This window comes from Erithacus rubecula, assembly GCF_903797595.1.
Source record: "Erithacus rubecula genome assembly, chromosome: 2".
NCBI lineage: Eukaryota > Metazoa > Chordata > Aves > Passeriformes > Muscicapidae > Erithacus > Erithacus rubecula.
The window spans coordinates 72278007-72294861 of NC_136685.1; the positions used below are offsets into that span (position 1 = coordinate 72278007).

General features: G+C 35.5%; 1 protein-coding gene across 7 annotated transcripts in view; it reads left to right on the forward strand.

Annotated features, from left to right (window-relative positions):
- PDE10A (phosphodiesterase 10A) overlaps nucleotides 1–16855 on the forward strand; it is a 336966-nt gene that overhangs the window by 240855 nt on the left and 79256 nt on the right. For all 7 annotated transcript variants that reach the window (XM_079297641.1, XM_079297640.1, XM_079297642.1 and 4 more), the window contains one exon: nucleotides 5147–5275. In XM_079297641.1, the coding sequence (XP_079153767.1) occupies nucleotides 5147–5275 (129 nt within the window). The remainder of the gene's footprint in view (nucleotides 1–5146; nucleotides 5276–16855) is intronic.

Here is a 16855-nt window from a genome sequence, read left to right on the forward strand (position 1 = left end):
TATATGAAACCCACCTGATTTCTTACAATGACCAATGTACACCTTCACAATGTGTTTTCAAACCACTGGCTCCTGTCTAAATGGGCAAAAGATGTGTCAAGTGCAAGGGTTTGGAGGGAAGCAAAGACTGCAGTCCTTCAGAGATTAGCTGCTCCAGGATAAAATGCTGACCCTTGGTAACTACTAGGCTGGCTCATCAGTTTTTACCCATTGTTTCCTGACTCCCCATGTGCCCCCCAGACTGGGAACCAGAAAATTTAGGTAAAAATTAAAATTCTTGCCTAATCGTAAGGTTTGATTGAGCTAGTGGTTTTAGGAAAAAAAAAGACCAAATATCAAAACGCTAATGAAAAAATTGCAAGAATTGCTAATGACGTGTGTGACTCATGCTGCTAAATGGAGCAGATTTTTAAACATAGCTCTAGGCTTCAATTCCTTTAGCTCATTCACAGTCAGTTCTGCTTTATACTGAGCTCAGTGAAACTATTCTCAGAGGAGAGTGCAGTGTGACATGGATTAAGAGTCAGAGAGCGGAGCCATTAATCAATTCAGTACTACACAGGTTATCTAATATCTAAGAAATGTTTTAAATATTTTAGGCAGCATAAAAAGCTGAAAGCAAAAATATGGCTGTCTAATGATTTTTGACTTTATGATTTTTTTTTTTTTTTTTTTTTTTTCCTCTAAAGGAAGGCTGTTGAAGACTGGCTCAAAGGCAAGGAATAATTACTGATAATTGATGTTTGAAGGTTTTTGTTTATTTTATTTTTAAACCCAGCTCTGCTATATCTGACTTAGCAAACAGTGTGAAGGAGCATTCTTATGGAATTATAGAATTTGATTTTTGTCTGGGATGGTTTTGGCATTGCATTTTCCAAGTCAGCTAGTGATGTCCTGGGCAGGTCTTCAATGTTGCTCTGTTGTAGGGTTAGGTCAGGGATGGTTCTCAGCAGGCTGTCAACCTTTCAGTGTTCCCTTAGCTTCACTGTTGGCAATCAAGGAAGCTTAATAGTAAGGATGAAGGAGTTGTAAACCACTTGGTTTCAGGTTAGTGAACAGCCCTAGACATATTCAGTTTACTGATGTAGACAAGCCTGCAGTGTGTCCTTGTAGTACCCTTACAAGTTAAGGTAAAACTCACTGTAAAGTGAGCTTTAAGATGCTAAATTGGGATAATTTGTCACCTCCGCTCAAAACCCATTTTATCCCTTAAGATAGAAGTCCTAGTGTTTTGTGCTTTAATTTTAAAGTGTTGATATTCAGTTATTTTCCATAGAGCATTTTTTGAGACCTTAAGAGAACAGCAGCATATAAGACTGCAACAGTATTTACAGTTTCTGCTCTCCTAAAACATAACAGAGACATTAAGAGGATGGTGATAATCAACAGGGGGAATATTGATCCCATTTATTAGAGGAATCTTTCTATTCTATGGATTTTGTCCATTGTTATGCTTTATCCCTTCCTGGTCATTCAAATACATGTTTTGTTTGGAAATTATCTTCACATACTTGGGGCTTCTTGAAAAATGTTTGTGCCAGTACGTGTGAAATGTACTACTTCTAGTATAGTACTCCCAATTGTAACAAATATTTCCTAATTTTCTCTTATCGTAATTACTATTTTTTAGTGCTACAGATGTTGACTAATGAAGCTGTTGGTGTTCTGACACTGGAAAATGGGAGATGGGTCTTTGAAAGCAGTTGATCTCCTTTAAGGTTCTCATTTAGTTATTTTTAATGAAATGTGGGAGTTGTTGCAAGGAAAGCTCTGCTGCTAGATCAAAAGGAGAAACTAGGCTTGAGCAGGTCAGGCAATCTCCATTAAGCAGCCTGCAATATTCTCACTGGCTTTGTTTGAGACCTTGAAGGCATTTTTGAAGATGGTGGTTCTGGAGTTTTTTTTGGTTGTTTGGCTTTTAGAAGTACAAAACAAAAAACAGTCAATGTTACAGTTATGGTTTTGAACCCCCAATGATTTAGTCTTTGTACCCTGTTTGGATTAATAAAGAGTAAATATAGTTTCATGTGTTGGTTCATAATTTACATGAATAAGTATTCCTCTTTAAACAGCTCTAGTGAACTAGCTGAATTTTCTTCAGGTAAAGGTTTCTTTATTCTTTACCCTCTGTGAAACCAGACTATCATAAGGGTTTTGGTTTTCTAGTTTAATTTGTAATAGCTGGAATGTGGTACTTCGTAGCAATATCTGTACTTTTTATTGTTAGTTTAGTCAAATTTTAAAAAAAGAAAAAAGATCCATACATTTGGCTTCAACTGTATGTATTTCTACTATTAATTCCAGTGAAAAAGACACTATTTCTCACAGTTTGGGTAGGGAAATAAGCCCAAAAGTAACACCAAACCACATGCACATATGGAATTGAAAGCCAAGGAGTTATTTAAAAAAAACAAAACCTTGAACAGCACTTAAAAAAAGACAACCCCAAAATTTTAATGGGCTGGCATGAGGTGCCAAATGCGATGCACAGCTCGAGGTATATGCAAAGTACAAGAACAGGGCTATGTTTTTTTCATGCAGTGCACTAATGTATAAATTTCTAGAAGTACTACAAGTAAATACAATTGCTTTTTTATAATTTTGTTTATCCTTCTCACTCTTAATATGTGGGGGAATAGATTGTGGAAGATTAGGGATGGGGCTGAGCCTCATCCCTAATGGGGTGCAGCTGTGTAAGACAGGTGAGCAGCATTGAAGGGAATGCTGGAATGCTGATGTGTGTTGACCAATCACAAAAGGGTAAAAGGGCATGTAGGTGTTATGCCTATGAGAAAGATAAAGAGTTAGGAGGACAGAAAAGTGGAGAGTTTGCTGGCCATGCTGCAAGGAGGAAGGGTTAGCTGGTTGTGTAAAGGGACAGGAAGGGGTTAGCTGCTCATGCAGAAGGAAGAAGGTGGTAGAAGAAAGAAGGAAGGAGAAAAGGAGTCAGTGTTGTGTGGAGCTAACTGGGAAGATTACAGAGAAAAAGTATGCAGGTTTTTACTACAGGATAATAAACTGGTGCTATCAGTCAGAGACCTCTGCCCAGAGGTGCCAAGAGCCAGTGCCAACATGACATCCTGGGGTGAGTGTCCTGCTAGAAAGGTAATTTCCTCTGGCAGTCAAAAGACCTCTTGCTGATCAAGGAGTTGCCTCTTGGGTGATGTCAGGAGGAAAGTGTAAGTGCAGAAACTGTGGAAAAATGGCTAAAAAGGAAAATAATAGACAAGACAATTTGGAAGTAACACACATTTTATGACAAGTCTGTTTTAATTATTTTTCACATAGGCCTTAAAGGGAAGATAAATTTTGATGACATTCTGATGGCTAAATCTTTAAACTGTACTCTTTTGAATGATTCTTAAAACTTGTTTCCTTTACAAATTTTCTCACTGTAAGATTAGAAATACTTTTTCAAGGTACTACATTTTTCTTATTTGTACAAATTACAGAATTATATTGATGTGCTTGATTTTTTTTTTTTTTCCCAAAACAAGGTGATCACTGAATTGGCTTTAAAATAATTTTGTTGATTTTGCACTTCTGCTTCTATATAGCTGCATTATGATCTAACTGTACAGGCTATCAACTGAGGTTAAACAACCAAAGTAGGGGCTTTGCTTGTTTTCATTCCACTTGCTGAATATCTACTTATCTATTGATTTAGGTTAAACCTTCCCTTTACTAATGAAAATCAGGATGCTCAGTTATCTCTTATTCAAGTGATTCATATATGGGTAATTGCCTTAAGTGGCAATGTTGTTGTTTGAGGCTATGGTATCCAACAGAAACTGCCAGTTCTGGATTAAAAGCAAGAGTAGTTTAAACCAGTTTTGAGCAGCTGGGGGCTGATGTGAATGAGTGATGTGGTGCAGTTGGTGTGAGAAAAGTGGTGTAGGTGGTTGATGCTCTGCAGATGAGAGCTGTTGGTTTGTCTTCTGATATTGCTTCCTGAAGACTTTCACAGTAAACATTTGTAACCGTAAACAATGCAAGATCTTAAATATTACCTTAATTGACTAGCATTGAAATTGCACTACCCCTCTATTCATCACATTCTGGTACTGTGCAAAGCTAAAAATAGGAGAATTTGTCATTTTGTAGCATGAATATTATCTGAAAGAGGTCAGTGTTTGTTCAGAGGGGACTTTTTCCCTGAACAGAACAAACAGACTGCTTTCTGTGGAGAATTTACTATTATATTTAAATATGCAAAACACAAAAGAAAAGGGTATATTTAGAGTCATTACAGTGGGTGCTACTCCTCTTCCCCTCATATCTCATTAAGGCTTTTGCACTGGGGTGCCTGTTCCCTCCATGGTATCCTGGACCCCAGTCCCTCAGGACAGGTGGTTTTATTGCTGTTGGACAGTCTCAGCACTGCTGGGTTCATCTCCCTGCGACCAGTTATTTTGTTTGGGGGATTTGCAAAGTGTATAATCAGATTGTAATTTTGGGAATTTGAAAATTTATTTATGAATGTCTGAGATTCTGAATATTTCTTCTTCTTCTAAAATGTTTACTGGAGTTTTCTTTTTGTCGCAGCTATTGTAAATATCTTTTATCTGCAATTATTTTCATTTTGGTAACTAAGTTACTAAAGCAATTGAAGTATGCCTGTGAAAACAGTTTATACATCAAAAGTAACTTAAGTAACTCTAGTATTTGAAAATTGCATATAATTTCGGTGTTCCATAATAGCTTGTGTTGATTTTGCTGCCATTTGCAGTGAGAATACTGGATTTGGTGCTCTGTGAGACACCCCAGTTCACTTCTATCTTGCTTCTATCTTCTTCTAACCAGTTTCTTTATCAATATATCATCTTGCATAGCTTGGAAATAATTTTCTAGTCACAATCATAGTCATGAATTCCTGCCTGGATGTTTCTCCTGGGTAATATCTGTGTACCCCTTTAGGGGACTTTTTGTACACGGTATCTTATATGGATGCACTTTGCTTCTGCTATTCTCTATATTACAGCTCATTTTTTTGACAGGATATTGCTCTCTCTGCTCTATTTAAATAGTCATATATTCAATCCGTGTGTTAAACAAAGGGATATTGATACTTACTGGTCTCCAGGTATTTTTTTCATATGAGGGAGTTCATACCAATAATGTAATCAATTAATGTTCTCTCTTTCAGGCTTAACAGATGAAAAAGTGAAGGCATATCTTTCTCTTCACCCCCAGGTACTGGATGAGTTTGTGTCAGAAAGTGTAAGTGCAGAAACTGTGGAAAAATGGCTAAAAAGGAAAAATAACAGACAAGAAGGTAAGTGCTTTTTATTTGTGATTAAAATTTAGCTTTCAACAGCTTAGTTATTTTCAAATTTAAAAAGGAAGCCTGTTTTTGATGTAACTTGAATATTATAATTTTTTGTGTTTAGGTTCTAACATTTTTTTGAAGGCAAAATAGGCTAAAAATTTTTTTAAAATTTTGTTCCTTTTGGTGTTTTTATTTTGAAATATACTGATATTAATATTGGAACTTTAGTTTACCCATTTAGAATTGCAAATACTATCTATCAACCTGTAGTGTCTGTTTTGAGAACATAACTTGGTTTTCTTGGGTCTGAAATTGCTAAGTTTTGAATTGAAATTATCCAATATGCCTCAGTAAATTTCTGGATATACCATCTCAGAAGTTCCTACTTGGAACATGTAATAAGTCAATTTTAGATAAGAGTGTTGATATAGCTACTATAACCCTGTGTGTCAAATTCTGGAAGTATTTCTGTTGGGTTGCTTTAGGTACAATACCTTGCTAAATAGGCCCAGAAAACTTTATTTTGAGCCGGCCTTGGTTGACAATGATCATAAATTTTGTAATGATCTTAAATTTTGTGATATTGTCTGCAAACATAAGATTAATGCAATTCTAACAATGATTTGTAATGTACCAGGTGAAATGCAAAGGAGGAAATTACCAAGAAGGTTAGGGGAGAAACTCTGGTTGTGCTTTGTGGATGACTTCTAAGATGGTTAGGGTTTTAAGTTCTAATGGTAATTAATATTTAAAATAGAAGGGCTATTGTTACTTCCTAGAAAATTCCTTTTCTGCAGAATTATAAAAAAGATGATGGTGGGCATGGGATAAAAAAGGCTACATTGAGCCAGATTTTTGGTGGTGATGACTACATATCTCACCCTAGGGTGGCAATAAATTTTTGTTGTTTTAAAGAGATTACCCAGCAGCAGAATAAAAATATATAGCAATAGGCTGTTTACTACTTTCTTTGTAGTTTGCAAACTACAGCACTGCAAGAGGCCTGTTGTTATAACCCACAACAGCAATCAGAAAACAGTGTTATGAATCAAGGGAATAGGTTGTGACAATACTTTTTGGAAACAGATGATGAAAAATACTTTTGTGTTACCAGAAATTAATTATTCTTGTGTTTATGAGCTATGCTCACTTAAAAATAATGATTTTGTCGAAGGTTGTTGAAATCACTGTAAGGAATCATTGTGTGTTTGAAACCCAGTTTATAGTCTGGGTCAAGAATCTTTATGCTAAAACCAAATAAATACTTTGGAGACTTTTTAGCTTCAAGAATCGTATTTTGCTAAGTGGAATTTACTACCCATTGCTCCAAGTTTCCAGTTTTGGGGGGGAAGGCTGAAAACAAAAGATAAATTTTTGTGGAAGTACTCATGAAACTGTAGTAACTGCTAGAGCAAAGTGACTGCTGACCATTATCCTAGCAAAGTTTTAATGCAAACAGGTATTGCAATGGGATTTGTTTGTCTTTTTCATACACTTAAAAATTCTATATTATGGCTAATTTTCCCCAAGCTTGCATTAAAAGTGTCAAGCAATAGTTGTGCTACCATTAGCATTTAGCTTCATATCTGTTATCATCCTACAGATCTGTCTGCCTTCCTGCTACTTCCCTTTTGCTGACAGCAGTCTTTAAGTTGGTTGTAGTTATTACACTAAAGGCAATCATACAGATATGGCTTCTTTAGTGCTGGATTTTAGTTAAAAATAAGGAGAACCAGATTTAAAACTACACTTGCCAAATAAAAAAGATAAAGTTGAATGCATTTTTTATAGAATGAAATGGATAGTGATGAGGTTTGTCTGTGATTTTCTTGTAGAAAGATAAAGTCCATAGTCATAAAATATTTCTGATAACAGCATATCGTAATCTTTCAGAAAGCAGTATTTTCAGGCAAGAAATTTACTAGATTATCTACTTAGTTCATATTATGTATGTAATTCTACTGCCTGACATATGATGGTGGTAAGAAATGAGGGGGAGAGGATGGAACTGATTCTTTTGGTGTCAGCGCAGATCTGTGGTGAATTTAAGTGACTGTGTAGCCTAAGTCACTTTACATCAGTAGGGGTATAATTTTCCCTCTATCCCTTTTTCTTCAGTCTAGTCTACTTTACAAATGCTCACATCATGTAATGTGATACAGCTGGAAAAGTAAGCTTTGTTTTTATGAGGAAGTTTCCAGGCAGGCAAAAGGCTGTTTTGAGGTCTCTGGCTAAGTGTGTGTACTCTTACACGTTGGTGACGCAGAACAGTCTTTAACCTATATGCAGAAATTGTGTCCTGCCTGATTTACAGATATCCAGCTGTGTGTGCTCTTCAGCCAGAAGTCAATGGGCCTGCAGCCAGGGTAGTTTATCTGAATTTCATTAGCATGAACTGGAATGTCTGATTTGGGCTTAAATGAACCAAAATTTATCTGTGACTGAGATTCACTGAATTAATTACTGTAGATGGTTTGGGTTTTTTTAAAACCTAGATTGTTAAAAATGGAGGAAATTACTAAATATTGCGGTGTTTAAGGTATAATTATATCCCAAAATATGATGAGTAGTCAGTGTGTTGGATCTTGTATCTATCATGGTAAATGTTAGATTTAAATTTGCTTATGACAGGTTGAAAGTGATGGAGATCTTCCTGGGGTTATAAGACTTTTTTTTTTTTTTTTTTAAACTTGTTTTTTTTTTCCTTTTCCTGATAGATTGAACAAAACTTGCAAAGGTAGCACTGGAAAGGAATGCTGCTCATGCTGGCATTTGGGTGTTCACTACAACTTTTTAATTCTGACTATTATCTACCAATAAATTACATACCCAACACACACCCAGGCCTTGTATTGTTGCACACAGAATTTCCAAACAGCTCTATTTGTAATACCCAAATGGTTGTTTTAAATTTTTCCTACCCAGATCATGGCAGAGTTAATCTGCCAGAAGGAAATATTTTGTTTTCCAGATGCCTAGATATAATACACACAGAACTCATGAGACCTCTTCCATTGTCCTCTTTCATATCATTCAAGCTAAAGTGGCAGATGATTGTAGCCAGAGCCATAATATTAGCAAAGCTTTAGACTCTGCTGCTGGATAGATCTTCATCTCCCAACAAATTTCTCAGAAAAATATTTATAAATTCCAACCTTAATTGTATTATTTGAAGCTTCACTGCCACAACAATAGGAGGCTAAGCACATTGATTATAAGCCCAGATGTGCATCTTTTACACTGTTGATACTGAATTTCATAGATGTCTTTCCTAATCTTTTTAATTACCCCTTATAATAAGGAGAAAGGACAAACTGTACTGGCAAAGAATTTCTACATGGAAAGTTGCCTATATCACTTAAGAAACTCATCACTTCCCATGGCCCTCATATTCATTATAGTGCATGACCATGTGCTTAATTACTGCTGAATCTGGAAACATTAACAGCTTCATACACTTTTTTTCCCCAGCAATATTTGCCAAAAAACATGTAAAGCTATGTATAGTGGGAACTTAAAGTTCTTTGCTGTTGTTGATAGAAATGTTGTTAAGTAATTAATAAATATAATTTTAAAAAAAGGAAAGTAGTACATTCGGTACATTATGTGACATTGATTATACTCAGAAATTATCATCTTTTAAGTGCAGCTGACTTACTGCATTTCCAGGAACCTGATATTTCATAATTAACCTGTTAAAAAAAGAAAAATGGGTAAATAGAAATTAGTTGCTTAATATAACCTTAGCATGACATTGCTGCAATATTTGAACTATACTAGGCTACATCATTGACACATAATCAAAGTTCTCTACAAAAAGTTGTTTCTGCTACTGCATTTTCAGGTTTTAAGATATCAGCATGATGGGCTTTAAAGCTGGCTACAGTCCTCTAAGAGACAAAGTAGTGAGTTTTTGAGAGGTGTTGATGTGTGGCTCTATTTAGGGAGCAAGTCTGCTCTTAGATTTTTATTGTTAAGGAATACCAAAGTACATATTTCTACATGAGATCATAGTTATTCCATTATTTACTCTTTTATTTAGGTCATTCCTGCTTTTAAAAGATGGTGTATAGAAGCATTTGCCTAAGGTTATTAAATAGGTGAAAGGATGGCTAACATGCATTTCCATAGGCAGGGGTAGTGTATATAAAAAGACACATGCAAGGAGGATATGTCAGTGTGTATATGCTAAAGAGATGTCATCTTGCTGCCAGAATTATAAAGAAAAAAATGGAGCCTCTACTTGATTTGTTAGTTTTTGGGGACTGTGCCTTTTTGCACTGACTGAGCAGAGAGGCCTGTTCTGCAGTGCAGGGTAGTAGCTGTAGAACTGTAGGTGAAGAATACTCAGAATCTGGAGACTGTCCTTGCTGTGATGCTCCACAGCTTGTTGCAATTGCAACTTCTCCCCAGCCTAGGCAAGAAGAACTTATATGGCAGCATGTTAACGACCTCCTTGATTTATAATTAGGGTGTCTTAATATTTCATTGATGCTGTAGACATGCTGTTTTGTTCTGATGCATCCCTGCTGTGCTTATGTTTGTGACATCCAGGCAGGCAACAAGTACTTGCCAAAAAGCAAGGCTGATTGTGGGAATTATTTGGGCAGTGCTGACTCCATAGTGGTAGCTCTTAATTCTTCTTATTACCAAACCCCACTATTTAAATATTTTAATGCATTTCTTGGATTTTTTTAAATTTTTCTCAAAATAAGACACGAAGGTTGTATCTTCCAGTTCCTACCACAATTGCTTGCTGTGGCCTTGCTCTTCACTCAGCATTTGCTAATGGCCAGTTAGATACAAAATATTGGTCTAGGTGGTCTTGTTGGTCTGGACCAAGGTAACTTATGATACTGACAGGTGCTACTTTCCTGGGATAATATACAGACTGAAAATTTTGCCTTTATTTTGAATGTTTTTATCAGAAAAGTCCCAATAATATGCAGGGACTTGACTATGTGGAACCCATTTCTCTGTGTATTTGGCACAGTTGTCGCTTCCGTGGAGATCAAACCCATTGTTAGACTTTTGTATGGCATAGTTTGCAGGCTGCCATTTTTCATATGTCTGGAAAGTTTGTTAGTGGTAATGTTTTGGAGGACAACAGGTGAAAGACCTTCCCAGTTCTGTGGTGGAACTCTATGTTGGAATGCCATTTTAGTCCAGATAATGAAAATGGAATATATGTGTCAGAGGTACAGAAGAATTTTGGAGCAGCTATCTGGGGAGACAGTTGTAGTGTGCCATTACTTTTAAAAACTGTTTTATTGCTGTATCATTTCCTCAAAGACTCAGTTTAATTGTCTGAGGTGAAATGATTTCTTTCCTGTGTGATCAGTTGTTTTTTTTTTTTTAATTGTTTTCTCTTAATCAAAGGAGAATCAACTTATAAGTGGCCTCATTGTGGCTGTGTAAATATTGAGAAGGAATTAATGAAGAAGTTCTCCCTGTTGTGTTGTCAATCTGATATTTTGGACAGAAAGGTTAATGGAAAAGATATTTAGATTAGATAGAACAGGATTTTTTTTTTAATGTATTGATCATAAAGAAATACTGAGCAGTGGCCTCCTGGTAGCTAATACCGAGGTCTTGAGTGATGATGAAATCTTCAGTGTGCATTTCAACGTTGAAGAGGTTTGCTAATTTTTTTCTTTGTTATTTGACTGGCTATCACTAGGAAACTCCAAACAATGCTAAAAATGGCTTAGTATATCTTTTTCGTCTATTTTGCTAAACAGTGAGTGAGTGGTTGTTTTGGGGTTTTTGAGTGGGTCAGGTGAAGGAGGGTTTTTTTCTGGAGTTCTGCATATTTAGAATAGTTTAGATGGTTAGAGATTTGCAGAGGGTAATCCTTTAATGACAATATGTTTGGTCTTAGAATGTTGACGTCACTGCTTGGTTTGAATTCCCTCTTGAACTAATTATGTTAATCACATTATATCTAGAGCAATTATTCTCAACATGTACTTATAACTAATGTTTCTTGTGTCTTTGTTAAGCTTGAATTAGGAGTGTTTCTGTTTTTTTCTGTCTACTCAAAAACACTGTTTCTCCTCACTTTTAAGCCTGGCTTAACAGAATCATCATCTGCTCGGTACTGCTAGTTATATTAGGAAATAAACAGATGTTGATTTCTCAGTCTTCTGGTAAATTAGAATATGGAGCTTCTTGTACTGTCATACTGAGAAATAGGTTTTTCACTTTGCTTTCTATTTCTCTTCAGTTTACATTGTGAACTTTTCCAGATGATCTATATCTTTCTAAAGAGTGGGAAGTGTAAGACAGTATTTCAATAAGGGGTTAATTAACATTATATGCAACATAAAACCATTTCCTTCCTGTGTGAGACAGCTCTCCTGAATGTTTTCTGGCCGTACTATTCTTTGTTTTCAGATTATTTCTCTCCAGTACATGTATCTTTGTTTTTAGAATAAAAAATCAAGTAAACTAAAGAAAAGATCTCACTGGTTGGTGGAGAAGATCCATTCTGCTGATGTATGTGGAGACTGAATACCCACAAAGCCAACACTTTTTAATAATGATTATTTATGTCAATGTCAGCTAACCTGTTTTACCTGCATTGAAAAGGAGAAGGAATGTTCCCATGGTCTGTAAGTTGAGAAAGAAAAAATAACAAGGGAATAGTCATTAACTTTTATGGGACTTTCAAATCCAAATATTAATTTGATTAATGCGTGGCTAGACAAGGCCTGTGATCAAAGATTGACCAATAAGGATAACAAGACAAAATGTAAAATAGCTATAGATGTTAGCATTGCTTGTTGTGTCCATAAAATGAGACTTGGATCCTTGAGGAAAGGGAAGTATGCAGTCACACAGTGTGATAGTCTGTTACATCCCATGTGCACAAAGAAAGGATATTTATTCATGGATGTTCTGTATGCAAGTGGTGAAAACTCATTCAGCAAAGTTCTCAATGCCTTATCCATATATAATATATGTATAAAAATTCTGCTGTCTCGTTTTTATCACGGGAAGTACAGGAAGCCCTGAGGATGAATGAAAATTCATCTTCTACAGTGGAGATGTCTAGTTGGATATAAATGTTAATGCCAGGCTCTAAATGGATGATTTTATGTTTTGGTGGATAGAAGCAATTAATGATATTTGTCTTAACCTCATATCAGCTGTTAGTGAAAATTTTCAGCAGAAATTTTACTTCTAAAACTCCTCTCTTGTCTTAAGGCTTTGAAAGAAGATTTTGTACACAGAACAGTAAATCACAGATAAAGTATGGGCTTAATGAAGACCAGAATATTACAGTGTGTGATTCTGTAGTGATTTAGTTAATCATGGCGGTGATTCAGTTATTTTATCCTTTAGAATATCTATGATTAGGCTAGTTGTCCTGTGTTTGTTTATCAGATCAGATTTACTGCAGCTAATTTTAAGTGTGTCCTTTTCACGGTGAGTCACAGGTACTCCCTTTATTTCTCCTAGTGGTCACTGGTAGATCAAGTTCTTTGTGTCCAAAAATTATGTCTTCATACTCTTCATCCTGGCAATAAGATAAATCTTGTCAAATGTCTTTCAACTGGACTATAATAAACTGCCCTTGTTTTGTTTTCTTTTCCTATGTTTTATGAATGGAACTTCAATTATATTCCCATGTCATTCAGCAAGAGGAAGGCCTAAGAATGACTTCATTCCAATTGATTTACTTCTAAATATTTCCTAATTGCTCCTTCAGGAGATGATACCTGTTTAAATATGTTGTAGGAGGAATATATGTATTGCACATAAATGGACACTGTTGCCTCTGCTTAACTGATGTAGAGTTTTGTTTGTGTCACAAATATTATTCAAATACTTTGAAAGTGTTATTAAGCATGTAGAGAGAAATTTTTTGGTTCTAAACATGTACTGACATTGCAGACAATAAAAAAAACCAACAACAAACCCACAAAACGTAGAGATGAGCCTTTTCAATGACCTTAAAAGATACAAATATTGGACAGAAATTTCAGGTATTTGATAAAAGGTCCTCCTGAAGATTGAGTTGTAAGAACTTGGAAGTAAACTATGGAATTCCTAAACAATTTTCACTACAGAGGACTTCAGTATTTTGAAAGTAGTTTTTATTTTTATAAACTCTGTGAAAAAATGGATGCCATACTAGGATAGTAAAACTTCAGTTGTACTGAAAATTAAACCCAGATGCATAGAAACTGCAAAGAATCTCATGAAGTGTCAGATAAAAGTAAGGTTTGGTTGATCTTGGCCTCTGAGGCCTAGTTTCTTGGAATATCACATCTACAAGGCTAAGCTACTTTTTCTTCACACCCAAATATGATGTTGCATCCAAGGTACCATCTGGAGCATTCCTGGGGAAGTGTTAGCGCTCTCATCTGATTCCAAATATTGTTTTGGGAAAGTGCAAATTGACAAGAACCTAGCCATGCTGTGGGTTCAAAGTTAATCAGGTGCTGGTGATATTGAAGCCCAGTCTACAGCCCTAATTGCTCCATTACTTTAGGTGTAGCCTGAATTAGCTATTGCACCTCAAGGAGGGATGCTAGGAACAACCGTGGAAGAAATCAGCCATTAGAGCTTGGGAACTAATAGAGAGCTTAGCCAAATGCAACCAAACAGGAAGCAGCATTAAGTCACTGGAAATTTGAGTACCACCTCCTCAGGATACATGGAAGAGCAAAATTAACTAGATGTGTAGATGTCTAAAACAAGCAATAAAGGAAGTATTTTTTTTTACATAGCTCTCTTTGTTGATATAATATATGTGATAAGCTAACATTTCTATTAGCACAGCAGAGAGGGACAAAGAATTATTTGACTAGCAGCATGTGAGGCTTGGAGGAACCATTTCACCTGACGTTATCAATGGCAAACCTGGATAACTAAGTTTAATTGTGTTTAATTATTTTAATTCTCTAGACGATTCGAGCAAAATGTCTGACTGTCAATTATGGAAGAAGAAGGGATTGTGTATGGTAATTTTCTCTGGGTCTGAGAGGAATGGATCTTTTTTGCCTGTGGAACACTTAAAACTCAGGTGTAAGGAGGTTTGGCAGGAAATTATAATGGGTTATAAAACCAGTGTCAGTTAGTATTAAGACAATAATCAGTATAAATTTTACTTGAAGAGGATGTGTCTTGTTTAAGCATAAGGATGGAATAGCTAAGAAAGAATTAATTGCATAATTAGGTTAAAGAATAATTTCTTCTCAAAATAATTATTGTTTGTTTTTTATAAATTCTTTGAAGACATTTACATCTACTTAACTATGTAGCATTTGAGGATGCTCAGTTACTAGCCAGAAAAAGACCCCCAATTCTTATAGTGTTATTAACTCTTTATAAATCCTTTCTTCCTTATTATCTGTACACTATGAATACTTTTGTGATGCTGCTACCAAGCACAAAGGGATTCTTTATTCTGCAATAGACCTGAACTGTAGCAGAAGTTTTATAATTGTGATTGTTGTGATGAAGACAGTTGACAGATTTACCTTTTCCATAACAGAAGAATGAAGGGCACCCTACAAAACAAATTGACTACAGATTTGAAACAACAGGATGTCCTTTTTCACACAACCCATGCTTAAATTATGAACCCATTAGCATAATATATTTGAGATGTTAAAAATGTAAATGGGTTCAAAAAGTGATTAGACACATTCCAAAGAAGAAATACTTCATCAAGAGCTGTTACATACTATGATCCTGATGCAGCCTCCAGCTGAGAAAATTCATAAGCATCTGATTGCTCTGAGGACATAGTGGAGTAAGTGTACTCTGTACATCTGTAGTCTGTGTTTTCTCTCCGTTTCATACAGTGTAAATTCTTCATATTCTTTTCCTATTTCCTTTCTTAATGAGCTGTTACTAGCCATTGTCATAGGCTACAAACTCGAGTAGATGGACTTTTAGTTTAGCAGAATAGGGTCATTATTCTCTGTCATTATGCTTCTCTGGCCTTTCTGGGATTTATGTACCACCCGTTGTTTGAACTGTGAGTCAGATTGTCTTAACTCATTTGAATATGCTGGAAAGTAATCTGGGTTTTTATACTATAACACATTGTTTATGGATCTTCTTAGATAAACTGCAAGAGGCCTCTTCAGTTATAACAATAAGGCATCTTTGAAACTCTTTGGAAACAGTACCTTATTCAGACTTAGGCTAGCTTTAGTACTGAGCTAAATTATTTTATTCTTTCTTTCAACTTGCAGGATGCAGAGATACGTATAAGTGATGATCTTTGCCTACAGAAAAAATAAAGTTTCTCTAGTTGAAATTGCTGAATAACAGTGATTGAGACTTTTTTAGCATTTATTTTTTTTAATGCAAAAGTGGTATGTTTTGTGTGTTTTATTATTTGTTCAGGTAGCAGAAGGGAGCTCTTTTACAAGATGCTTGGTCCTCATTCTGAAGTGCTCATTTCATTTTGTCATTAAGTATGAGGAGTGAAAGGGAAAGAGAAAAAAAGGATAATGGTGTTGATGAGCAACAAGGATTAGGAAATTAATAAAACACAATTCAATAATAAGCATGGAAGGTGGAATATCTGTGAGTTTTTGAAGAGTTTATAGCAATTGGGTGTAACTGCCATCAGGTTTTGGTGACTGGGATGGGGCAGTGGCAACAGACTTGTTGCATTTATACTAAATTCAGTCCAAGAAGGTTCATTGTGAACACTTGGAACTGTCTTCAGGAGGTGCATCAGGTATTTGTATAGCAGTGCATTATGTTTATTCTGGGGACTTGCTGGGCAGTGATTTTGGATTTACAGTGAAGACCTGGGGCGACTTGTCAAAACAACTTTTTAATCTAGTAACTACGCAGTGACCCTTTTTTTAGAATCAGAGTTGTCATGACCCACACAGTAAATGCCTTTCTGGGAGAGGAGGTTATTTCAAATTCAGTTTTAAATTACCCAGATGTGCTCTTTTTGCATTGTATTACCTAGGAAGCCATGTCATTGTGACACCTGCTGGTTTGCCATCATATATTTCATTGTGAATCATGAATGTGCTTGAAGAATAATCTGACTTCTCCCTATTGTCTGTTACTTTTCTTAAACAAAATCTTAGTTTTACGGATAATTGTTTTTACAAATGTGTACTATTACCAGGTTGTGTTTTTCAACTGTTCGCTGGCCAAAACAATTTTTTTGAGAAAATAACTGTCATCTCCCCATCTACAAATATGATTGTGTTAAAAAAAAAAAAATTGCTTAAGAGTAAAGAGTGGCTGTAAATCTCTGATACATTCCAGTGTTTGAGGTACCTATTGTACCATCCAACTATATACACTAAGTACAGTGAATATATAGATATACATCTAAGTACAGAGAAAATAGCATCATGTGATATAGGAAAAGGGTATTTGTAAATATTTTCTTATGTTCTAAGGGTTTTTTTTCCTTCATTAAAGCTCCCTGTTACCCTGCTTAATAATAATAACAGTTATCAAATTTTGAATCAATGCAGTTTAAGCACGTATAGAAACAACTATGGTTCTTCAAAATTCACAATAGGTGTCACAGAACAATATTGTAGAGTCACAGAAACAGGAAATCTCAGGAATGCTCTTTGTTGTGGT